Source organism: Pinus tabuliformis, chromosome 7 (assembly GCF_031772625.1).
Source record: "Pinus tabuliformis cultivar Carrire ecotype Pingquan chromosome 7, CPIR1, whole genome shotgun sequence".
Classification (NCBI taxonomy): Eukaryota; Viridiplantae; Streptophyta; class Pinopsida; order Pinales; family Pinaceae; genus Pinus; species Pinus tabuliformis.
This window is the reverse complement of record NC_142293.1, coordinates 1,676,522,254-1,676,547,799: the sequence shown is the minus strand read 5'-3', so window position 1 is coordinate 1,676,547,799 and position 25,546 is coordinate 1,676,522,254. Positions and strand designations below refer to the sequence as shown.

Here is a 25,546-nt window from a genome sequence, read left to right as displayed (position 1 = left end):
TCAAAAGGGGACCATTCCCCTCAAGCCAAAGCAAGACCTCCGATATATTACAATTGGTTTACTCAGGCATACCTGAGGTTGGCATTAAGAGGGAGACTACTACACCACATACTCCTGAGCAGAATGGTGTGGTGGGAAGGAAGAACCACACGATGATGGAAGCTGTCCAGGCCATGCTACATGATCAAAGACTTCCAAAGTTTCTATGGGCTGAAACTACAATCACCGTCGTATATGTACAAAATCGATGCTCTCATCAAGCATTGGGTTCCAAGACTCCTGAAGAAAAATTCACCGGTAAGAAACCTGATGTTTCTCATTTTAAAATTTTTGGAAGCCCTGTATACTTTCATGTGCCGAAAGAGAAAAGAAATAAATTGGGAGCATCTGGAAAGAAGGGAATTTTCGTGGGCTATGGTGAAAATACTAAAGGCTATAGAATCTATGTAGCCAGTCAAAGGGAAGTCATAATTAGTCATGATGTCACCTTTTACGAAGATATGGCTCTCAGCAAGGTGATCAATCTTCCGACTTTGAGGAGCTCTCAAGAAGCCGACACCAGGGAACCGAAAGAAAAGGATGATGAATCAATGCCTGATGTAGAAGAACCCATGGATCTGATAGATTCTCATCCACATGAGCCTTCCTCTTCTAGGAAGAGGCCTTCATGGCTTAGGGGGATACTTGATGATGCTAAAGGACATGCTGCACCCTGAGGAACCTTCCGTCAAAGTAAGAAACTTAATAGGTATCAAGGATACCTGACCATCATGAGCACGATCATACAAAATGAGCCTTCGTCATTCTCAGATGCCGTCAAGCATCAAGTATGGAAGGATGCTATGACCGTAGAATATGAGTCTATTATGGAGAATGATGTCTGGGAAGTAGTTCCCAGACCCTGGACAAGACTGTTGTTACTTCCAAATGGCTTTACAAGATAAAGCATGCAGCAGATGGAAGCACGGAAAAGTATAAGGCTCGTTTTGTTGCTCGAGGTTTCTCCCAAAAGGAAGGTATAGACTATGATGAGATATTTGCACCTATTGCCAGATATACGACCATCCGCTCGATCATAGCCCTTGCCGCTTCACAAGGATGGAACCTACATCAGATGGATGTCAAGACTGCGTTCTTGCATGGCTCGATCAAAGAAGAGGTCTACGTGGAGCAACCTGAGGATTTGAGATTTATGATCGAAAATCTCATGTATGCAGGTTGAAGAAAGCTCTCTATGGGCTGAAGCAAGCACCCCGAGCATGGTATGAGAGGATCGATAGCTACTTGATGAAGTTGGGATTCACTAGGAGTGAAGTTGATCCTAACCTTTACTTTAAGGTTGAAGATGACAAGCCTCTCATACTGGTATTGTATGTGGATGACCTCTTTCTAACAGGTGCAGACCCTCTCATTCACAAATGTAAGAGGGAGCTAGCCTCTGAATTTGAAATGAAAGACCTAGGACTGATGCACTACTTCCTAGGACTTGAAGTATGGCAAAAGCCAAGGGAAATTTTCTTATCTCAAGGGAAATATGTGGTAAAGATATTGGAAAGATTTGGTATGATGGACTGCAAGCCTGTGACTACCTTGAGGATCTTAACTTTTAGAAGTTATATGGTAGTGATGTCGGACCAGATTTGGGAAATGCCTCTGAGTTTCATAAACTCATTCGCATTGATGTTCTTGGTGAACCTCCGTCCGAACATATTTTTTCAGTTAGCATTGTGAGCTCATATTTGGTTGAGCCTCACTGGATTGATGCCAGGAATCTTCTGAGATGTCTTCAGGACACAATCTCTCATGGATTAAGATACACTGCCGGAGATGTGAGACTACTTGGATATACTGATGTTGATTGGGCAGGCAGTGTGGTGGACCGTAAGAGCACTTCCGGGTGCTGTTTCACATTGGGATCTGCTTCGATATCCTGGATGAGCAGGAAGCAGAAGTCGGTGGCTTTGAGCACCGCCGAAGCAGGATATATTGTTGCTAGCATAACCTCATGTGAGGCAGTCTGGTTGCGAAAGCTCTTCAGTGAGCTGTTTGGATTTACATTGGATTCCACTGTGTTTCTCTGTGACAACCAGAGGTGGGATTCGATTATTAAGGAATCCCGTATTTGAAGATTGCTCCAGTAGATAGACATCAGATACTGCCTTATCTGGGATATGGTAAGTCGATGAGCAAGGAGGCTCCATCGCATTGGGACTGATGTACAAGTCACCGACATTTTGACAAAGCCCCGGGGAAAGATCAAATCTGTGATTTTCCCATACGACTTGGAGTCGTCGAGTGACCCTTGTAAAAGGGTCCTGCATGTTGCATAAATTGAGCTCTGGGAGCTCTGGGGGCTTGCAATTCTTACTGGAGCAACATATGACCATAGGGTGACTCACCCTCCCCTGGTGGTGCACACTGGAACAAGATGATTCGCTCTCTTGTGGAACAGGATGATTCGCTCTCCTGTGTAGCAGGATTGATGAGTTCTCCTGTGAGGCCTGGATTGATGTGTTCTCCATGGAAATTGTAGCAGGATTGATGTGTTCTCCTGTGAGGCCTGGATTGATGTGTTCTCCATGGCAATTGTAGCAGGATTGATGTGTTCTCCTGTGAGGACAGGATTGATTAGTTCTCCTGTCGAGGGATCCTACCCATGCAGTCTGGGACTCATGGGAAGTACCTCTCATCTGATCAATGAGCAGGGAAATGAAGTTAGGGACCATAGTAGTATCGATGGACGCATCGTTGTAACTACCGTACTCCCTACGCTAGGATGACCTCCATTGATCTGGGATCAATGATACTGGTCTGGGACCAGTGGTAGGAGTTGTACCATACTATGACGCTGACTTCGGGTCGGTTGAGACTGGTCTGGGATCAGTGGTACATACTCTGAGACTGACTTTGAGCCAGTGGAGGATGATATTGGTCTGGGACCATTGGATTTGTACTCACTATGACGCTGACTTTGGGTTGGTTGAGACTGGTCTGGGACCAGTGGTACATACTCTGCGACTGACTTTGAGTCAGTATGACACATCCTCGATCATTTCTTCTTCTTCATAATTCGGACAAAAGCATAGCAGAACAGAACAATGCAAGAGCAGAGCAGAACAGAGCAAAACAGTACAGATCAGTGCAGGGCAGAACAAGACAAAGCAGAACAGGAAGAATAGAGCAGAGCAGGGCAAGGGTCAGGCTGTACAGGGCAATGCATTTGATGGATGAACAGTAACGACCGATAGACAGATTGCAGATGAAGTTCTCCATGGTTGAGAGGGAGTGTTAAAATTGGCAACCAGGGCAAAACTTCATGTGGGTCATCTTATTCATGGCTGATAATATTTTTATTAGATTCCTCTCGTCGAGAGGCGTAGGATTGATATAAAGATCATCCGATTCCGATAAGTATTCATGGAGATATGAATTTATTTTGATTATGGAATTATTATCAAGCCGACCTACAACTCATGCAGGCTCAGAAGCCCAACAGTCGCATCTATTCACCCACCAACGTTGTGTATAAATATAAGAGGACTTTTCCTCATTTGGACTCACTCATCTCATCACATCTCTCTCTCTCTACTGCGCAGATATGAGTCTCTTCTCTACTGCGCTGAAATGGGTCTCTCTCTCTCACACATGTGAAGCCGGAAGCTGTTGAATTTGAAGCTGCAACTGCAGAAGTAAAGATTGACTTGCGTGGCCTAGAAGATCTCCTCTTTGGAACTGCGTTGTAGGTTCATCTGAACCTCCTTTGAAAACCGCAACTTTTGGTGGTGGAATGAAGTCAATCCGACAAACGGTTTGCAAGATATCGACTGCCTTAGTTTGAAGCCGGAAACTGCTGAAACTGAAGCTGCAACTACAGAAGTAAAGATTGACTTGCGTGGCCTAGAAGATCTCCTCTTTGGAACTGCGCTGTAGGTTCATCTGAACCTCCTTTGAAAGCCGCAACTTTTGGTGGTGGAATGAAGTCAATCTGACGAACGGTTTACAAGATATCGACTGCCCTAGTTTGAAGTCGGAAATTGCTGAAACTGAAGCTGCAACTGCAGAAGTAAAGATTGACTTGCGTGGCCTAGAAGATCTCCTCATCTGAACTGCGTTGTAGGTTCATCTGAACCTCCTCTGGAAGTCGAAACTTTTGGTGGTGGAATGAAGTCAATCCGACTGTCGGTTTGTGAGATATGGTCTGCCCTAGTTTGATAATGAAGCCGCTAATGCTGATGCTACTGATCTAGGGTTTGCTACTGCTGATATGAATCAGATTTATTGTACTATTTCTCTCTGCTGAATTATTGAAGATAAAAGAAGATTTGATCAAAGGGTTTCCCCACACATTGTGGGGTTTGTCCCTGGCTAGCCGCCACATCTTGTGTCTCTTGTCTTGGCTTGTTTTCTGTCGATCGTTTAATGTTCTATCTGCACTTTACTTTATGTACATGTGATTGCTATTCGGTGGAATATAATAAGAAAAAGAAGTAAACTGTTATAAGCATAGAACATACCATAACTTAACATGAAGGGACACCTACCTAGTATATATATGGGTCCTCATTGTAACATTCATAATGACATATACATTTTATATGTATAATAAATTATTATTACAAAATACCTCGTGTATTTTTACATTTAAGTCAACAAGCTACAAATTTTGTCGCTTCACCTGCATGCAGAAATCAATTTGTGAAGAACAGAGATCAGTTTGTGAAGAATAGAGATCAGTTTGTGAGTTTTGAAGAGCAGTTCCTTGGATAGCAGTATGGTGTTCCTAGGACTAAGATCAGATCACAGCTTAGAGGGAGCCTCGAAACATTGTGCATGGAAGGAGTGAATCACAGGAGTGTTGGGAGACAATGGGGTGGGAGAGTTTATCAAGTAGGCTACAGTGCCACCTCAAGATCCCCAAAAGTTCGCCCAGTATACTAATAATGACACCAAGGCAAGGAGGATCATTCTAGAGAGGGTCAGAGACCATATTATTCCTCATCTCCATGAGAAGAAGACAATGTTTGAGATGTTTAAACCCATCTTAGATTTGTATCAGAGTTCCAGTGATGTCAGGAAGCTAGCTCAGTTGAGCAAAGATGAGCCCGTCGACACATATCTTTCAAAGTTCACTCAGATTCGAGATAAGCTAGGTGATGTGGGTGAGACAACAACAGAAAAAAACCTTGTGATTCTTGCGCTTCTGGGACTCCATAAGTCTTAGTATGGCTTCCAAGATGTAGTGGGTGGCAAGGAAAATTTTCCCAGTTGGGAAAGGTTTTGGAGCGATTGCGTTCAAGATGAAATTCGGAGAGGAACGAGAGATGGTAGATCGATGAAGATAGAGGAAGAGGAGAACTTTGGCCTAGAAGGCAAAGGCAGTAGAGCCAAGGGCAAGACAGGCCAAGGAGAGGTCGAGTCCAGTCATAAGGGCAAGAAGTAGAAGAAGGATCTAAGCACGATCAAGTGCTTCCATTGGCATGAGTTTGGGCACTATGCTAGTAAGTGTCCAAATCGAAAGGAGTCCAAGAAGGATCAAGTAGTTGCATCAGCAGAGGTAGATGCATTTTCTGCCCAGTTCGAGAAAGATTTCTCATTGATTGCTTGCATGGCAAGCTCAACAGACAGCAGTGTTTAGTATATTGATTCAAGAGGGTCCTTCCACATGACTGGGAACAAGAAGTATTTCAGCCACCTGAAGGAGAAGGACATGCAGTTTCAGATTGAGCTAGGAAATCATGGTACGTATGCAGCTAGAGGAGTTGGTACTGTCAATCTTCAGAGGGAGTCAGGTAATTCTCCTCATCTCAGAGATGTCCTCTATGTTCCAGGCCTTAAGCAAATTCTTGTTTTAGTAGCTACCCTTGAGGACAAGGGTTATGATGTCATCTGCAGCAGAGGCAAGGCTTACCTCCAGCACCTAGCTTCTGAATGTAAGAAGCAGATAGGTGTAAGGTGATAATTTGGCAGCTCAGAGATAAACTCCCTCCTTTGGACAACTTTCCTCATCAAGAAAGACCCCTCCTAGCCCTTGGAAGAATTTAGATTGCTCAAGGAAAAAATTTAATTTTCACCCACAGGTACACAAAAGTACAAGTTGCTCTGGGCAAGCTAATTTGACCACCTAAGAAGCATATAAATACATCATTTGTCACATCACTTTGGAGCATCACATCAACACATCTTCTATTCATTTATTGGTTTGTACAAGTTTGAAATTGTAGGTCTATCTTCACATTTGTGAAGGAGAGAGAAGATTCCTTATTAGGTCAAATTCTACTTCTATCTTGGACTTTGACTAGCATTGACTTTTTGGAGATTGGGCTTGGTTTGACTCATTTTGACTTGAAAATTTGGATCTGTTTTGGAGGCAGAAATCTTTGGCTAAGAGGATGAATTTTTTCTGGGAACATTGACCCACATTAACCGCAAGTCTACATCTAGGGTTTTAGCAGGATTGACTTTGACTTTGACCAGATTTGGAGGCATCTTTTTGGGACTGTTTTGACTTGACTTTGACTAGCAAAGGAGGCCGCAACATTTCACTATTGACCGAGCTCTTTTGGAGGTTGTTTGACCGTTGACTTCAACTCTGGTTAGGGAATCTTTGGTTGTTGTTTACTTTGATAGAAATTGCAAATTTGACTTGTTGACCAATTTTGACTTTTGGGCTCATCTCTTGGATATTGGTTAGTGAATTGTTGGATACTCAAAATTGTTGACCTTTGACTCATTCTTGTTGAATTAAAACATTGTACTTCTCTGCTGAACATTTGATGACAATCCAATAGAAGAACTTTGAAAGGGTTTTCCCTCTTGTGGGGTTTTTCCCCAGTCTTTGACCAAACCTTGTGTCTCTTGTCATTGTTCTTGACTGTCTTCTATTGCATTCGAATTACTGTTCTATCTACAATTGCTCATTGTTATTGGAAGATTGAATTTATTTAAAACTAAAAGTGATTGCTAATTGAAGAAAAGAATTGGGCTAAGTGATTGTACTAGCATAAAACGGTGGAAAATTAACAAAAGGAAGAACATTTACCTACTACAGGTTGAGACAGGCGTAGCCTTGAGCAGCAAGGCAAGAAGTGTGCAGATTAGAAAAGTGAGGGTTGAGTTAGAGTTGGATAGAGCTCTCAAGATGGAGTTTCAGCCAGTATCTTAGTTTGCGTCTCGGCTAGTTGGCAATTGGGCTACCCAACAGGATGGTGAGGAGCTTAGCCCAGGATGAGTGAAGGCAGCCACTCATTCAGTGACTCCCAATATAGGAAGAGTTCGAGCCAAGTGGGCATAAGAGTTGCTTAAGGGAGATCAAGAGAGAGTTGGATCTTCCAGTATCACTTTAAGCCAGAAGAAGCAACCACCGAAATACACGGGGTACATGACACTTATGACTGAGATGATAGACTCGCATAGCATGGTTGGAAAGAAAAAGTCTTCAGATCAGATTCCACATCAGGAAGCAAGGAAGTCTTCTAGTTCAGAGGGAGCAGTTGCAGCAGCAAAGAATGTGGTAGTGTTGAAGACAGATCCAGGTGGACAAGGTTCTTCCAGAAGTACCTTCCTCGGTAAGGGGGAGTGTTGAAAAGTGTAGCAAGAGAAGGTCTTCTCTAGCCCGTGCCTTAGCCAGAAAAATCGAGTTTGTCTTTCCTTTGACCATGGACGAATTCATGCTTAGTGTTAGAGGACTAGTTAGGTGGACCTTCTTCAACTCGACTACAGATCGAGTGGAAGTTACAAATTTAGAATAGGATGAGTGGAGCTTCAGTCCTTGATTAAAGGAAACACGAGTTGTAACTCCAAGTTATGATTGGAGAGACAAGAACTAGTTCGACTTAGTTAAATTGTTAACCTCCAATTCTAAATTTGTGACTTGCCAATTTTAGCATGGATCAAATCAATAAAAGGAGGATGAAGGCACATGTATTCAATATTGTTTTGTGCACAAGGTTGTGAGACAAAGCAAGCCTCACGAGTTAGTGAGAGAGAGACCTCTTTGCTTGTGGTGTGTGTGGGCTTGAGGAGCAAGAACGCACAAGTTATTGAGTTGATTTCTGCATAGATTTAGGAGTTGCGTCCTACATAGTAGGAGACTTGGTGCGCAGAGAAATATGGGCCTGTTGTGCTACAAAATAGGAGTTTTTGTGCACACGGATTTAGGCCCTAGTGCACTAGGAAATAGGGTTGCTGGTGTGCAAGGTTTAGGAGTTGGAACCAAGTGTTTTGTAGGGAACAAGGTTGTTCTCAGATTGCCTTGTAAGAGATTTCATGCTCAAGTTTTATCAATAAAATACTACAACAAAGAAGAGGGATTTCCCAGTTGGGTTTCCCAAGAAAAATTATAGTGTAAATTGTGTGACTGTGTTTTTATCTTTGTGTTTATTCCATTGCTTATAAGTGTTAAGAAATTCTATGTCTTGATGAAAGAAAGTTAGTTTTAGATCGTTCAACTAAGCAGTTGTAGAATTTTCATGGAAATTTAACGACAACTATGATCTAACAGCACATTGCTCTAATTGCACTACCTTTCAAGCATAAGCTCATGGCATTTGGAGATAGGTTTTTGTGCTTCAATTATGACAGTTCTATTGTACCAAGGATCATGACTGTGGATATGTCATTTTTCTTAAACTCACGAAGTTAAACCAATATACACAGAACAGTGTGACCTTCATGGCACCAGGACTTAATCATTGACTTCGTTGCTTACGACTTGATCGAACGACATACTACGTTGCCTCAAATATCTCCAACCCTTAGTTCGAATGTTGCCACAGGAATGCCATAAGAAATACTCCATGATATCAGTTTCTGAATTTGAATTTCCTTTCTTAAGGGATCGGATTTAGGTCAGTGTTCTACAACATAACGTCAACAGTAGACTGTTTGTTTTTGTAGTATCAAACAAGTGTTCTAGTCTCGATTTGTGTCAGAGGCTAAGAACACGAGATCTTCAAAACCAAGAAAAGGTTTCGCGAGATAAGCTTGTGAAATGCCTTAGAAAAACTAGTTAATTAATAGTAATTAATTAAGGAAAGTTGAGAATGCTCTAGAAATTCACACAGATTAAGTTTGAGATGATCTTAGTCGTTGATGGAGATCTAATCATGGTCGTTAGTTCACCAACGAGACATTATAAGAGCAAGTCAATGGGGATGAAGATAGAAATACAAGAGACACGGGGAGAGTGAGTTCCTTGGCAGATTGAGCTATCTAGCTGCAAAGGCAAAGTAAGGAAGAAGAATTCGAGCCAGAAGGAATGCAGAAGTGAGATAAAGGGAGCAGGAGCAGAGTATTCCAGCAAAGATTCCCAACAACAGAGCAGGAAGGCTGAAATATTTTTGCAGGAAGGCTAAATAGCCAGTGCGAGTAGCCAAAAACCCAATGCGAGTTGCCAGAAGAGGATTTGCAGTGTTGTTGGAGGTCAGATCGAGCTCCAGAAGGCCAGGTGAATTTCTTCCAATAGCAAAGGGAGGTACGACGGCTCATTTGCAAATAGCTAGCAAGTCGTACGATTTTCCCAGGCCATGTAATGTGAATTCCTAGAGGTCGAGTTTCTCAGTGGGGTTTGAGCAGGTCAGTGGGAGGCCGAGATAATTTGCAGAAGGAACAAATCCTCTCCAAAATTATTTGGTCGGATTATTTTGTTGGAGGATTATCAGTTTGGGCATTCACATAATGTATTCACATTTTGCTGCTGCATAATAAAAATAAACCCTCATCTACTGCACCGTTTTCCCAATTGGATTTTTCCGATGACTTTTGTCCAAAAGTAACGGTGTCAATTTTTATTTTGTGTATGCTCTATTTTCTCAATTTCCAGCTTATTTTCCCAAATATTTTATTTTGAAGAAATTGCAGTGTGATTTACATTATCTTACCGTAACAAAACAAATTGCATAATTAATCAGTTAGAAGAATAAATTCCAGTTCTTGCATTTCAAGGAATTTTCACATGGTATCAGAGCATTGTTGATGAGATCAAGAGCTCAATAGGGAAGAGGGAGAAAATTTTGCATTTCAGAGGAAGATCTAAGGGAATTTCATCCAGATTTGCGCAAAGGCTAGCCAGGAGTGAGAATTTGCAAAACAGGGGTTTGATTTTCAGTTTGCAAGTAGCAGAAAAATCGAAGAACCTCAATTGCAGGGATTTGCAGGCAATGGTGTTGTCAGGTAGCAGTTCCAGTGAGCATCTCAGAGATTTCGTTGAGCAGATATGGGCGCAGTGATTTTGCAGCAGATTTCGCAATAGTAGATCAGCGTTGGATGGAAGAGAAAAGCACACCAAGAGGAATTTCCAAAATTTCTCAAAGGGTTTCCACATCAAACTTTCAAGATGAGATCTGTGATTTCCAGTTGCAGTAGGTTGTAGCATTTTTCCAGCCAACCAATGCGAGCTTCAGGAGCAGCAGAACGTGTAACAAATTTCGAAGAACTTATGGAAGGTTGTGCGAGTTGCCCAGTTGGAGTAGTAGGTAGAGTGAATACCGGAGAAGAGACATCCTGAGGCAATCAATAGAAAATTTGCAAATTACTAAGGAACTGCGATTAGCAAAAAGAAGGTCGAGCAGGGAAATAGAAGGTGTTAAATTTTAGGTATGTTCTATGCTTAGAGCAATTTATTTCAATTTTCACAGTTAGCTCAATATCCAGATTGGCAATCACATCAGCATTAAAGTAAACTGCAGATAGAACATAAGCATAAATAGCAAAAGACAAGCCAAGACAAGAGGACACAAGATGTGGCGCTAGCCAGGGAAAAACCCCAATGTGGGGAAACCCTTGATCAATTCTTCTTATATGTTCTTCAATAGTTCAGCAAAGAGAGAGAGATAGTACGTTTACAATAGAAGTCAACACTTTGACTTATCTAGATAAGAGCATAGATCATCTCTAAGAAGATGATACATGAGATCAGTTGAAGACCTGTTGCTTCAACTGATTCTCCAAGGTGACTCCTTCACCTATCGTTGTGTTGCATTTCGTCATCATGCTGCACCTCACCATGCTGCACCCATCATCACTATGCTGCATCTCATCATGCTTCATTAATCGTGACTGTACCCATCACTACACTGCATTATGTGCCATTGCTACACCATGTTACCATACTGACCTATGTGTTGGCTGCATCTTGCTTGCTTGTTGTCCCTAGCTTGCTTGTTGTCCCTAGCATGCTTGTTGTCCTTTGCATGCTTGTTGTTGCATGCTACTTGTCCCTTGCATGCTAGCTGTAACATTGCATGCTTGGGGTATTTGCTGCTAAGTACAATACCACTGTCCCAATGTTAGTTAGTAGTCCCTTGCATGCTGCTCTCCTTCGGAAACAGATGCTCTGCCTGTTCCGGAAATTTCGGCTATTCCCGACAGTTCCGGCAATTCCGACTATTCCCGGCAATTCTGGCAGTTCCGACTTTTCCCGGCAGTTCCGACTTCTGCCCTCTGTGTTAGCTTTCCCGGTTGTTCTAGAAATTCCAGCTATTCCCGGCAGTTCCGGCTATTCCCGACAGTTCCGGCAATTCTGGCTATTCCCAGCAGTTCCGACAATTCTGGCTATTCCCGGCGGTTCCGACAATTCCAGCTATTCTCGACAGTTCCAGCATTTCCGGCTTTTCCCGGTAGTTCCCGTAGTTCCCAACGGTTCTGGCAATTCCAGCTTTTCCCGGCAGTTCCGGCTTTTCCCAATAGTTCCGGCAGTTCTGGCTTTTCTCGACAGTTCCGGCTTCTGCCCTCTAGATTAGGGCAGCTTTATCCCTTAGGATCTCTCCTCCTACTAAAACCTAAAGATAAGTAGAGAGGAAGAGATCCCAAGTGTGTTGAAATGACTTGAAGGCCACCTCTATTTATACTAAAACGTTGAGCACAAGTGGGGTTTATTTGGTTGTTGGCCGACCTTAACGAATTGTCCCACAACACAAATAAATTCATATCTCCATGAATACTTATCAGAATCGAATGATCTTTAGATCAATCCTACACCTCTCGATGAGAGGGATCCAAGAAAAATATCAACTTCCATTAATAAGATGACCCACATGGAGTTTGGCCCTAGTTGCCAATTTTAACAGAAGGAGATTTCCAGATCCAGTCTCCAGTTTATTTGAGTTTCGCGGATTTTGCAGCTTTCCAGATATGGATGTACAAGATTGCCAAAGGAGGTCATACGAGTTAGACAAAATGGAGATCTGGGCAACAGATTGACTTCCAATTGTTGGAGACGGGTGTCGGAGGAAGTATGAGTTATCCAATCTTGGTTGCAAAGCAAAGAAGGGTTCCAGCTAGGGACTAGAACTGAAAGGAGATGGTGCGGCGCCAAATCCAGGAGTATGAAACTTGAGTGTGCCAGATGGGCAAGACCCAATGCAGAAGCAACAAGGAGATCAGTTCCAATTGTTCTAGTAGGATCATCAGGGTCCACAGTTTTCAGTAGTTGTTGGATCGTATTATTCAGCAGGCGTAGTCAAATTCTGAGCAACAGTTGCAGAACTAGTAGCAATTAGTTATTGAGGGGTGCAATGACCGTTGGGTGCAGACAATTACTCAGCAAACAGAGCAGAGCTAGTTGCAGTCAGAGACTCGGTGGATAGTTGCTAAGGCAGTTGTTGGGATTTGGTTCTCAGTTGCAATAGTTGCAGCAACAACAATAGCATAAGAGCAGTTGCAGCACAGAACAGAGTTAGCAGCAGTGCAAGTAGCACAGGACAGTGACAGATTGTTGCAGATGTCAAGCATCAACAGCATAAGGGAAGAATCGAAGATCTTATGGGAGAAAGACAGAAGAACACCTTCCTAACTAAGAGGGAGTGTTAGTTTTTGTAGCATCAGACAGGTGTTCTAGTCTCGATTTGTGTTAGAGAGGTTAAGAACACGAGATCTTCAAAACCTAGAAAAGGTTTCGCGAGATGAGCTTGCAAAACACCTTAATTAAATGAATTAAACATCATTTGAATTTTTCCTAAGTCTAACTTAGGAAAACTAGTTAATTAATAGCAATTAATTAAGGAAAGGTGAGAATGCTCTAGAAACTCACACAGAACAAGAGCATGGCATTCGAATGTCCTCCATAAAATCCTCCAAACGAACTTTCTTCATCAACCGATCCTCAATATATGTGCAAACAACAACCACAACTATGAAAATGCCATTGTCACTCTGCAATCAATGGTATTGCTTTGACACAAATCCGGGTGCTTTATCAAAAGATAATTGCTCTAGATGCTAGGATGCCCTCAAAACATGCAGTCAAACTCTAGATCTAGAACTTGGAAGCTCCTAGATCTCCTCCAATTGTAAACATCCTCCTTTAAACAATGAATCTCAATCTGAGAATTAAGAACTTGAGGCTCTCTCTCCCTCTCATTCTAGCTTCCTTGACTTTCATTGGGAAATAGTCAAGTTGGTGAATAACCTATTCAAACCAAACCTCCTTTACAAAATAATCATCAGCAACTTCTATCCACAGGCTTTGTTCACAGAGTAGAGGTTTCGGCCCTCTTCTAGGACACAAACAGAGTCTCAGTTTTCCCAACAAAATACTTCTTAGTCAGGATCATTAATTCGACAGTCCTTCGTCTTTAGTCCAGCGGATACAAAACAGTCTTCCTTCAGCCTGATCTTAGACAATCAACTCAGCTTCTTTCTCTTCCTAAGACATAATCAAAACCTTTTTTAACTTGTTCTCTCTTGTTGGTCTGAGGCTTTTTGCCCTGAAATAGGGCTACAAAACTTAAACTAGAACTTCTCTTTTAATGGTTGTTCTTCTAGGAGCTCATAGTATACAAATCCTTCAAGCCTTCTTTCACTGTCAATAGCCCCCTTTTGTGCCTTGCTGGCCTCTCAATAGTCGTGAGGCAGCTCATCCTTGTTCACAGTCTACTGAGGCCTTTTGGACCTCCTGAGGTCGCCCCTCAGGCCTTTCAACCCTCCTGAGGTCGCCCCTCAGGCCTTTCTGCCCTCTGCAGCTCGAACTGAGGCCTTTCTCAGCCTGCGGCCTAGAAATCAGTCATCTGTGGCCCTGTCTGTTCATGACCTGATGCCTATTGGCCTCCCTTCTAGAGCTTCGGCCCTCCTCCAAGTAACAATAGAAACTCGGTTTTACCTTAACCAGCAGACAGATTACTATGTATCCTTAGTAACATGGCCTTCTTCTAGTCTCTTTAATGGCTGCTCTTTCACCTAGGCTCTGATACCATGTTGATTTTTCAAAGGGAAATCTGATCTTCTAGAATCTAAACTCATATTACATTCCAATGATTTCTTTAACCAAGTTTATTTATGTCACATACATCATTAAGCAATTATACATAGAAAACCTCAACAGTGATGCAATAATGACAATAGGATCATGAAGAGACAGCCAAGCACATAAAGAGACAAATTTTCTCTTGGGAAACCCAAACTAGGGAGAAAACCCAGCAATCTTTTCTAGGCGAAATTCTTCAGTTAAACAAATTTAAAATCTGAAATTCATAAGTCAAATTAGGTCAAACAGACCACAAAATTCCACAGGTCAAACCTTGGTTAGCAACTTGGTCAAACTCCCCATAACAGAGCTCAGTCAACTGCCTCTGTAATTCGGTCAAACTGACTCAGGAAACTCGGTCAACAGCCTCTGAAATTCAGTCAAACTTACCTCGGGAAACTCTGTCAACGGCCTCTGAAATTCGGTTAAACTGACCTCAGGAAACTTGGTCAACAGAACCGGTCAACTCTGATCAACAGATTCTCTAATGAGGTTGGTCAAACTTCGGCCTTCCTCTCCTTCCCCTTCGCACATGTGAACAGAAAAACAGATGTCTATTTGATGATCTGAATTGATGTTAAATGAAAGAGGTCGAATGCAAATATATAGTGGTCAAATCAAGTGGGTTTTTGACCGAGGGTCACACCCATTCAACTGGTGGGGCCGACCTGACTTTTGAAGCCTACATGAGCTTCAAAAATATTAGTTTTATTCCTTTTTAATTAGGCCGACTTGATACCAACCGTAGCTACCAAAAATCAACAGTACTAAAGATTTAAATGCCTGAACTACCCATTTGCAGGGGGCCACTTCCCTATATTCTATGGACTGCCTGGAACTCTTCAATTTAAGGAATCAGTTTTTAAATAGAAGTATCAAGTTTCCATCAAAATAGTGAATCATAAAAATGTTGCAGGGAGCCACTTCCCTATATTCTATGGACTGCCTGGAACTCTTCAATTTAAGGAATCAGTTTTTAAATATAAGTATCTAAGTTTCCATCAAAATAGTGAATTATAAAAATGCAAGTATATGGCTTATCCACGAAAGAATGAAATCTATTCACATTGAAAGGTTGCAAAAAGTGGTCAAGGGGATCAATGAGCATAAATGCATCTAATTCAGCAATGTGTCTTCCTTGCTTACCTTACACCGATATCCATAGCGTGTATAATGCCCCAACATATCCAATGAAACATGCCAAACATCTCCAGTCCGGTTCATATAAGGATCCAAGTCCATCTCTAACTGCATGTCAGAAATTCCTAGTTACAAACTTTATCTGGATTCATTTACGCAAAACACATTTCAATGGATTAATTACTTGAAAAGAAGGAATACTCTGAGTATGAATAGCACACGTGTATTCCAATTTCAAAAATTCAATGTTTCTAGCATCTTTATACACCAATTTCCACCTAAGCACATTTTCCAATTATGCTCATAATAAAATATTCACTTTATCATGTGATAATTCATTACTTCTCTAATAATTCAGTATGAACTCACAGAAGTATCAGTGCTTGTGGCATTGTAGAGGCATAAGACAACATTCTCTGCACTCCTTGAATATAAAGCAAAGTTGACAGATCCATCCCTGTCCATTGAAAATCCAAGAGGATCTGGTTTTCCTCGACCAAAACCAACAGGCAGACAAAAATTCTTACCCAAATGAGTCCTACAAAAAGACAAAGCAAATTATTATCTTCTTTCCTTTAACGTGGCTCAAAACATTTCTCAAAAAAAAATTATGTAAGTTTCCTGTATCAAGTGTGCATTTTTGCCTCTTTACTCATGGATCGAGTTAGCTGGCCATAGAAAAATTGCATCTATGTGTAACAGTATGAAATCCTATTATGGTGTCTCCAGCATTGGAGTATACCTGACCCAAAGATCATTGGAACACTTTAATACAAATGTAAGAAATAAAGGCGCTTGGCTTGAATCAAATGCTAAGTCCAGGGTATGGGAACCTGTAGGATCTTGCTGGAATGGAGTTTTCATAAATTTCTGTTTACTGCAGTCAAAAGAAATTGTCAATCTGAAATTCAGACATTATGAAAGGATTTGAATTTAATGCTATGTTCAAAGAAAAAAGATCTCATCAATAGATAAATTACTAAAGAGAATATGTTACTTACTTTACAGTCACAGATGTCGTACCATTAGGTACACTAGCAGCATCCAGAACTACCAATCTTGAAGAATTTGACAGATATAAACCCTGCCATCCACAAAGCATCAGCGTTGTAAAGTTTAAAGACTCAGAGAACCAGAAAAATAGAACTACAGGAGATGGGACACCATACACAAAAATGAGGTAACAATTGGCAATCTTAATACTGTCAATTTTTTCAGAGGATTCAAACCAACAGCATCAAACTTCTACTTATAAAACTGAATTTTAATGGATATCAAAAAAGTGTAAATGCCATGCATGGCAATTAGCAATTGTCAATATCCTCCAAATATATGCTTAATATTACTGATAAAGAGAGTCATATTAAGATCAAGAACACTACGCCCAAGGCCTTTTGAAATCTAAGTAAAACCAATTAGACTTTAGACAGATAATTAAGCCAACTTAGACATTGCAAGCAGTTTTGAACAACCATACAGAACTATTCAAACCAGAACCTTAATAATAAATCATCTACTAACCTATCCATGACTTGTCTTGAAAAGGGATGTCACAGTAACAAGTTCTCCAAACAACACACGACTACTGGTTGCGGAAAGTGTTGCCGCAAAATCTGGCAAGCCTTGGAGAGAGGTTGTTAATTTTAGGTATGTTCTATGCTTAGAGCAATTTATTTCAATTTTCACAGTTAGCTCAATATCTTTTCCAGATTAGCAATCACATCAGCATTAAAGTAAATTGCAGATAGAACATAAACATTGATCACAGAAAACAAGCCAAGACAAGAGGACACACAATGTGGTGCGAGCCAGGGACAAACCCCAATGTGGGGAAACCATTGATCAATTATTCTTATATGTTCTTCAATAGTTCAGCAAAGAGAGAGAGATAGTACATTTACAACAGAGGTCAACACTTTGACTTATTTAAATAAGAGCATAGATCATCTCTAAGAAGATGATACATGAGATGGCTGAACTCAGTTGAAGACATGTTGCTTCAACTGATTCTCCAAGGTGACTCCTTCACCTATCATTGTGCTGCATCTCGTCATCATGCTGCATCTCGCCGTGCTGCACCATGTTGCACCTCACCGTGTTGCACCATGCTGCACCCATCATCACTATGCTGGACCTCATGACCATGCTGCACACATCATACTGCTGCACCTTATGCTGCCACTGCTGTCCCATGCGCCATTGTTACACCATGCTACCACAGTTGTTCCATGTGTCATTGCTGCTGTCCCATTGTTAGTAACATTGCCATTCCATGTTTGGCATATTGCTGTCCCATTTGCTATTCTCCAACAAACATCATAGCCTTGCTAGCTTGCTGCACCAAGCACCATTGCCTCGCTGTCCCATTTACCATGCTGTACTAAGCACACTTGCCTAGCTGTCCTATTTGGCATGCTGTACCTTACTGCTGCCCTAATGAGTTTGCAGCACCATGCTTGCTGCTATCTTATTGCATCATGCCATCATACTAATAGCACTGCTGTCCCAATGTTAGTGACATTGCTGCTCCTATGTGGCAGTATCCAACTCCAAAGAAACCCCTCCACATGGCTGCTAACAGATTCTCCAAGTGTCTAAAATAAATCACTGTAGATGCTGCCACTGGTTAGGGCATCTAACCACCAAGTCTGCCCCTCCACTTTGTTTACTACAGGCTGCAAGCACATCCCATCCAAACCGATCCAAAATCATGGACCCAACACAAGTCATTAATGGAGAACATACATACCTCTGTACTGCTGTTCATGGACAGAGTTTGGTCACTGGTTAGGGCATCCTCCTGTAACCTACAGCAGCCCAACGATCATGCCATAACTCACCTTGAATTATGTGGCCTCCCTTTCTTTACAAGGCAAGTGACCTCGCTGTTTGAGGAGACACCTACGGCTCCATGTATAGGGCTGTTTTGACCATCAAAACAATACTTACAGGCCTGCGGTTTAATCATCCCTTCGCACAGACCTTGCTGCCTCTTCAAACAGTCACAAGGGTGACCTTAACGTCCCCTCTCCTTTGCTGAAGTAGACCTTGTATTGCGGCCTTCTAGCCCAGCTCCTCGGCCCTCCTAACAGCAACTCGGTCCTCCAAAAGACCCATGACTTTGCTGCGGCTAGGATCTATTTGGGCAGCGTATATCCTTTTTGTTGAAGTTTCTAAGTTTACTTAGTTTAGAAACCCTTCGTGCACTTTTTCTGATTTATTCCTACCTACTTGTTATTTTTTCTTTAACAAGTTATTTACAAAGTAAATATTGAAAATAAACACCAATGCATGCTCAACATATTACAGATCAGCAACTAAAAGAAACAAGAACAAACACACCACATGACATCATTGTTTTTGGACTAATGTCCCCGGAAAAACCCAATGCGGAAAAATCGGTGCAGCTATCTGAGGGTTTTCTTATTAAGCAATATCAGAGTACAATCTGGGTGTCGAAACTGGCCTACCCAGCAGAGAATTTCCCTAGCAGCTATAACTCATAGTTTGAGAGAAATCTCCTAGCTGAAACCCCGGAAAAATCCTTCCGGCAGCTCTTCAGCACAAAACTGCTCTTGCAACCCCAGCGTCTGCCCAATCTGCACTGCGGCAGCTCCTCTCTGTCTCACGTTGGCCCTGCGTCAGCCTTTCTTGGCCTGCGTCAGCCCCAGGAGGCCCTGCATCAACTCTGGACCTCTGCGTCAAACACGCTGGCCTCTCTGGTGCTCTGCGCAGCACTTGGCTACCTCTATGTGGCCTTGTGTGAGCCCTTGATAGCTCTGCGTCACTCTCCTTGGTTGTTGCGCTGCTCGCCCGGCACAATCTCTGTCTTCTCTGTTTCTCTGTACTCAATGCCCCTCAACTGTTCTCCCGATCACTGATTCTACCTCTCTTAGCAAACCCCGCTGTAGAGAATAGAATGACTGATCAACTCTAGTGTATTCTCAAAGTGACCCTCAAGCCTCCTCTTATACTTTTCCTGTTGACATCTCAATGGCCAAGATCAAGTCCCTAATCAACGAATAAGATTAGATCTGGCTTGATCCATGTCTTTTGGACCATTCTAACACAGATTCATATTAATACACATTAATATTTTATTTTCCCTAAGTTTAGACTTAGGGACTCCATTAGAAATATTAATTATTTTAAAATCTCATGATCTGTTTAGAATCTACGTAAACCCTTTCTGAGTATTGGAGATCTCATGTGCCCCAACCTCTCCACCAAATTTCGTGGCTGGGGCACATCCGATACTACCCCAAACCAACACTCCCTCTTAGCGAGGACCGTGCTCTAGCAATACTCCTCACTGAGTATTACTCTGATCATCCAGCGTCGGTACCTGTGCTGATGCTAGGCCTTCCTACCCAACATCCTCTGCACTGCTACCTCCTGTACTGCTGCCCATGGTTCTGCCACTGCCACTATTGCATCTGTACGACAGCTCCCTCTACATCTGTGCTGCTACTGGTCCTTTCTCCTAGCACTGCATCCGCACTGCACCTCCTCTCATCATGTTGCATCGTGCTGCCCACTGCTGCATTGCAACTCAGTTACTGAGAAGTAACTGATCTCCCAATCTGACCTCCCTGTTGGGCTAGAGACATCCGCTGATGCTGAAGCTCCCTCTGCTGCTGACAAGTGCTCCCTATCTCTGACCTCTGCGCTGCTGCAACAACTCCCTGCATCTCACACCATTGCACACCTCTTTGTGCCTTCTTGCACTTGTGCAACACTCCTGTTGCTCTCGCACTGTTGCAGCTTGCTAGTTCTGCGCTGTCTCAGGACTCCTGCATTATAGCTCTCTCTGCCGCTCCATCCGCATCTGTCTCTACCCACTCAACCAGTCCTGCTACTCCTCGTCGGGGCTCCCGTAGCAAGGTCAAATCCAAGAGGCTGGGTAACTCAAGGATCCTGCCCCTCATCGCATGTAGTCTGCCTGGTTACAGCTCGATGTCTCCCCACTTCCGCTCAAGTAGTGCGTGTGCACTCATGGCACAGTCATCGTCTATCAAAACTTCCTTCTCTGCCCGTGCTGGCACTGCCTTAGTCTCAGAAGACTCTCCCTTACTCTTCTTCCTTGGGCACTGGGTTGCATAATGACCCATCTCCCCATAGTGAAAGCACTTGATCTTGCAGAAATCTTTCTTCTTCCGCTTCTCCTGCTTTCCCTCAGATGCTAGGGCCACATCCTCCTCCTCCTGCTTGACCTTGATCCCTTTGCTGTTGCTACCTGTCTTCGACTGTCGTCTGATCTCTTCTTGGCGAAGAGTTGCGCACATCTCGTCCCAAGGTAGGAGAGTCCCTCTGCCCAAGGTACTCTAGACAAACACTTCCCAATCTTCTGAGACAGCATTCGGGGTTGTCCCCACCATAAGCTTCTAACCCGGTGTCACTCCTATAGCAGTCAACTGTTCTCAGATCTCATTCAGTCCTCTGAGGAAGGTGTCAATCGATTGACCCTTCTTCATCTGATACGACCTCATCTGGTTCTCGAGCAGCATTCTTCTCTGCATAGAAGTATGCTGGTACAGGTTCTTGAGAGCCTCCCACATCTCAACTGTTGTTTCCTTCTTGGCTATATGTGGTACCACATGATCCTTGACCCTGTCAAGATAATGCACTTGGCCCTTGCCATCGCCTCTTCATACCTTTAAATTTTCGTTGGGGTCAACTGGGACAACTATTACCTTCAAGGCAAAGTTCTTGACACGATTCCTGTCAAGCATTGATAAGATTCTCGCCTTCCAGACTTAGGAACTCCATTAAAAATATTAATTATTTTAATATCCCCTGATCTATTTAGAATCTTCCCAAACCCTTTCTGGGTATTGGAGATCTCATGTGCCCCAACCTCTCCACCAAATTTCGTGGCTGAAGCACATCCGATGCTACCCCAAATCAACACTTTTCTTGACTGCGGCTAGGTTACCCTTAAGACAGCGTGGAGGATAGGGCATCTCTTCATGACTGCGTCCTCTAGGTTAGGACAATGTTAGGGCATCCTCCTTAGGACTGTGTAGATCATCTAGGACTGCGTCTTAGGGCTACTTCTTCCTAGATTTCTCTCACACTAAAACCCGCAACAAGTGGAGAGAAATCAAGAGTGAAGTGTGTGTGAAATTACTCTCAAGTCATCTCCTTATATAATAATTCGTTGAGCACATGTGGGGTTTATTTGGTTGTTGGCCAACCTTGACGAATTGTCTTATAACACAAATAAATTCATAACTCCATGAATACTTATCGGAATCGGATGATCTTTAGATCAATCCTACACCTCTCGATGAGAGGGATCCAAGAAAAATATAAGTTGCCATAAATAAGATGGCCCACATGGAGTTTGGCCCTAATTGCCAATTTTAACACTCCCTCTCAACTAGGGAGAACTCCATCCGCTGATCCATCTGCCAGACTGTATTATCTCTACCATCAGTGCCCTGCCCTGCTCTGCTCTACTCTGCTAAACCATGAAAAAGAAGAATTGATCGAGAATGTCTCATACCATTCTCTACTGACCCGAAGTTAGTTCCATATGAAGAGAGTGTGTCATACCACTCTTACTGATCCCAGGTTAGTTCCAAGAGAGTGAGTCATATCACTCTTACTGACCCGAAGTCAGTTTCATTGATCCCATATCAATATCACAAGAGAGTGTCTCCAACCACTCATACTGATCTCAGATCAGTTTCATCGATCCCAGGTCAATGAAGGTCATCCTAGCATAGGGAGTACAATAGATACAACAATGCATCCATCTATAGTACTACTATGGTCCCTAACCCCATTTCCCTAGTCATTGGCCAGATGAGAGGTACTTCCCATGAGTCTTAGACTGCATGGGTAGGATGACTCGATAAGAGAACCACTCATCTTGTCCCTAAGTCGCCACGGGGTATCACAGGGAAAGGTTGAGCCATTCAACCTGTACACAACACACCATTAGGAGAGGGTGAGTCGCCTTATGGTCGCTTGTTGCTCCAAGAAGTACCCCAAGCCCCCTGGGGCTCCCAAAGCTCAATGCATGCATCATGCAGGACCCTCATAAGAGGGTCTCTCAACGACTCCAAGTCGTTCGAGAAAGTCACAAATTTGACATTTCCCCGGGGCTTCGACAAAATGTCTGCGACTTGTACATCAATCTCAATGTGATGGAGCCTCCTCGCTCATTGATGTACCGTATCCCAGATAAGGTAGTATCTGATGTCTATATGTTGGAGCAATCATAGAATACGAGATTCCTCAACAATAAAATCCCCCCCTAGTTGACACAGAAGATCACGGTGTTATCCATCATGTGTGCAAACAGCTTACTGAAAAGCTTCCACAACCAGGCAGCTTCACACGAGATCATACTCGTAGCTATGTATTCGGTCTCAGCGGTGCTTATAGCAACCGTCTTCTGTCTCCTTCTCATCTAGAATATCGAGCAAAACCCAAAGAGAACCAGCACCCAGAAGTGCTCTTGCAACCCTCCACACTGTCTGCCCAGTCAGCGTTTGAATAGTCATGCAGCTTCACATTTCCAGTGGTGTATATCAATCCATGAGAGAATGTGCCCTGAAGATATCTAGGAAGATTCTTGGCACCAATCCAGTGAGGCTCAACCATATAAGAGCTCATCATGCTATCTGCAAAACATATATCCGGACGGAAGTTCACCAAGAACATCAATGCGAATGAATTTATGGAACTCAGAGGCACTTCCCAAATCTGGTCTGGCATCACTACCACATAACTTCTGAAAGTTAAGCTCCATCGAGGTAGTCACGGGCTTGCAGTTCACTATTCCAAATCTCGAATCCAACTCCCTCTTACTTTTGCAAATGAGAGGGTCTGCACCTGTCAAAAAGAGGTCGTCCTTACAAGGTGTCGGTATGAGAGGTCTATCATCCACAACCTTCAAGAAATGGTTTGGATCGGCTTCACTCCTAGTGAATCTCAGCTTCATCAGACAGCTATCAATCCTGTCATACTACACCCGGGGTGTTTTGCTTCAAGCCATAGAGGGCTTTCTTCCACTTGCATACATGAGATTCCCGATCATGAATCTCAAACCCCTCGGGTTGTTCCAAACCTGTGGACCTGCTACATGAGGGGAATGGTCCCCTTGTAAGATTTTCCTTCGGTACATCTCAGACATGTACCTTCATGCTCTTCTTGAATTCAGGCATCCTTGTCACCATCTGACTCACATCAGGTAGGGCCCCATAATAAGTAGACCTCCGGTGCTATAGATGAGATGTGTCGACTGACATGGTCCCTAATGGACCATCCTGCAACTTGATACAAATTGCCAACCCTGAACTCAAAAGCATCTTTGAAAATTCCATTTTTGAACACGTACCTTTCCATTGAGGAATGCCACCCTGAAACCTTTGACTTCCATTGCCGAAATGGACACTAGGTTCTTCTTGCGATCAGGTACATAAAAGAAATTTTGTAAATGAATAGAGTTACCCTCATTCACTTGAGCGGTAACATTCCCTACACCCTTTCTGGGATAGGTGGCATTGACTCCAAGTATAATCTCACGATTGTTTCCATCTCTACCAAGTTAGAGAGAGCACCCTTTTATCCGATGAAGTGCCTTGAAGCACTACAATCAATAAGCCAGAGTCCCAAAGAGTCTGAAGAAGAGGGCCAATACAAGATAACGCTTCTTTATCTTATCAGAAACAACATTTGATTCTTCATACCTGGGGTTCCTTGCTTTCTTGAAGAGTCGGCTATTTCCTTAATGACCTGCATTACCTGTCATTCCTTTGATCATTGAAGATGTCTCTGGAATGATTGTTATCATCATCAAGTGATGTGTCCCTACCTCAGACATTCCTTCGCATAATAGCTGAACTTATTACACCCAAGGCATCTGCCTATCCTTCCACCCTTAGATCCAGACTTCCCATTGAAGTGATCTTTAGGTAGGCCATCAGAAGCTTTTGTTGTGCCATTCTGATAATATTCTCTGCTTCGATTTCACCCTCGGTGAATTTGAAGAGGGATGAGAAATCCATTGTTCTTTTTGTCCTTTCCCAACTGTCTTCAGTGATTGCTCTTTCACTCTTGTTTGGGCTTTGTCTTCACCTCGGCTATGATACCATGTTAATTTTAGGTATGTTCTATGCTTAGAGCAATTTTATTTCAATTTTCACAGTTATCTCAATATCTTTTCCAGATTAGCAATCACATCAGCATTAAAGTAAACTGCAGATAGAACATAAACATAGATCGCAAAAGAGAAGCCAAGACAAGAGAACACAAGATGTGGCGCGAGCCAGGGACAAACCCCAATGTGGGGAAACCATTGATCAATTCTTCTTATATGTTCTTCAATAGTTCAATAGAGAGAGAGAGAGATAGTAAATTTACAACAGAAGTCAACACTTTGACTTATCTAAATAAGAGCATAGATCATCTCTAAGAAGATGATACATGAAATGTCTGAACTCAGTTGAAGACATGTTGCTTTAACTGATTCTCCAAGGTGACTCCACCTATCATTGTGTTGCATCTCGTCATCATGTTGCACCTCACCATGTTGCACCATGTTGCACCTATCATCACTATGTTGGACCTCATGACCATGCTGCACACATCATATTGTTGCACCTTATGCTGCCACTACTGTCCCATGTGCCATTGTTGCACCATGCTACCACAGATGTTCCATGTGCCATTGTTGTTGTCCCACTATTAGTGACATTGCCATTCCATGTTTGGCATATTGTTGTCCCATTTGCTATGCTCCAACAAACATCATAGCCTTGTTGTCCCATTAGCTTACTGCACCAAGCACCATTGCCTAGCTGTCCCACTTACCATGTTGCACTAAGCACACTTGCCTAGCTGTCCTATTTGGCATGTTGTACCTTGCTGCTGTCCTAATGAGTTTGCAGCACCATGCTTGTTATTATCTCATTGCATCATGCCATCATACTATTAGCACTATTGTCCCATTGTTAGTGACATTGTTGCTCCTATGTGGCAATATCCAACACCTAAGAAACCCCTCCACATGGCTGCTAACAAATTCTCCAAGTGTCTAATAAATCACTATAGATGATGCCACTGGTTAGGGCATCTAACCACCAAGTCTGAACCTCCACTTTGGTTACTACAGGCTGCAAGCACATCCCATCCAAACTGATCCAAAACCATGGA

General features: G+C 42.7%; 1 protein-coding gene across 3 annotated transcripts in view; it reads right to left on the bottom strand.

Annotated features, from left to right (window-relative positions):
* LOC149254893 (isoamylase 2, chloroplastic-like) overlaps nt 1-25,546 on the bottom strand; it is a 542,818-nt gene that overhangs the window by 408,904 nt on the left and 108,368 nt on the right. For all 3 annotated transcript variants that reach the window (XR_016267196.1, XM_089460267.1, XM_089460266.1), the window contains exons 5-8: nt 16,381-16,463; nt 16,122-16,256; nt 15,749-15,917; nt 15,386-15,487 (exon numbers count right to left, since the gene is read on the bottom strand). Coding sequence is in view for 2 of the 3 variants with exons in the window: in XM_089460267.1 (XP_089316393.1) it covers nt 15,386-15,487; nt 15,749-15,917; nt 16,122-16,256; nt 16,381-16,463 (489 nt within the window). In the remaining variant the exon portion in view is untranslated. The remainder of the gene's footprint in view (nt 1-15,385; nt 15,488-15,748; nt 15,918-16,121; nt 16,257-16,380; nt 16,464-25,546) is intronic.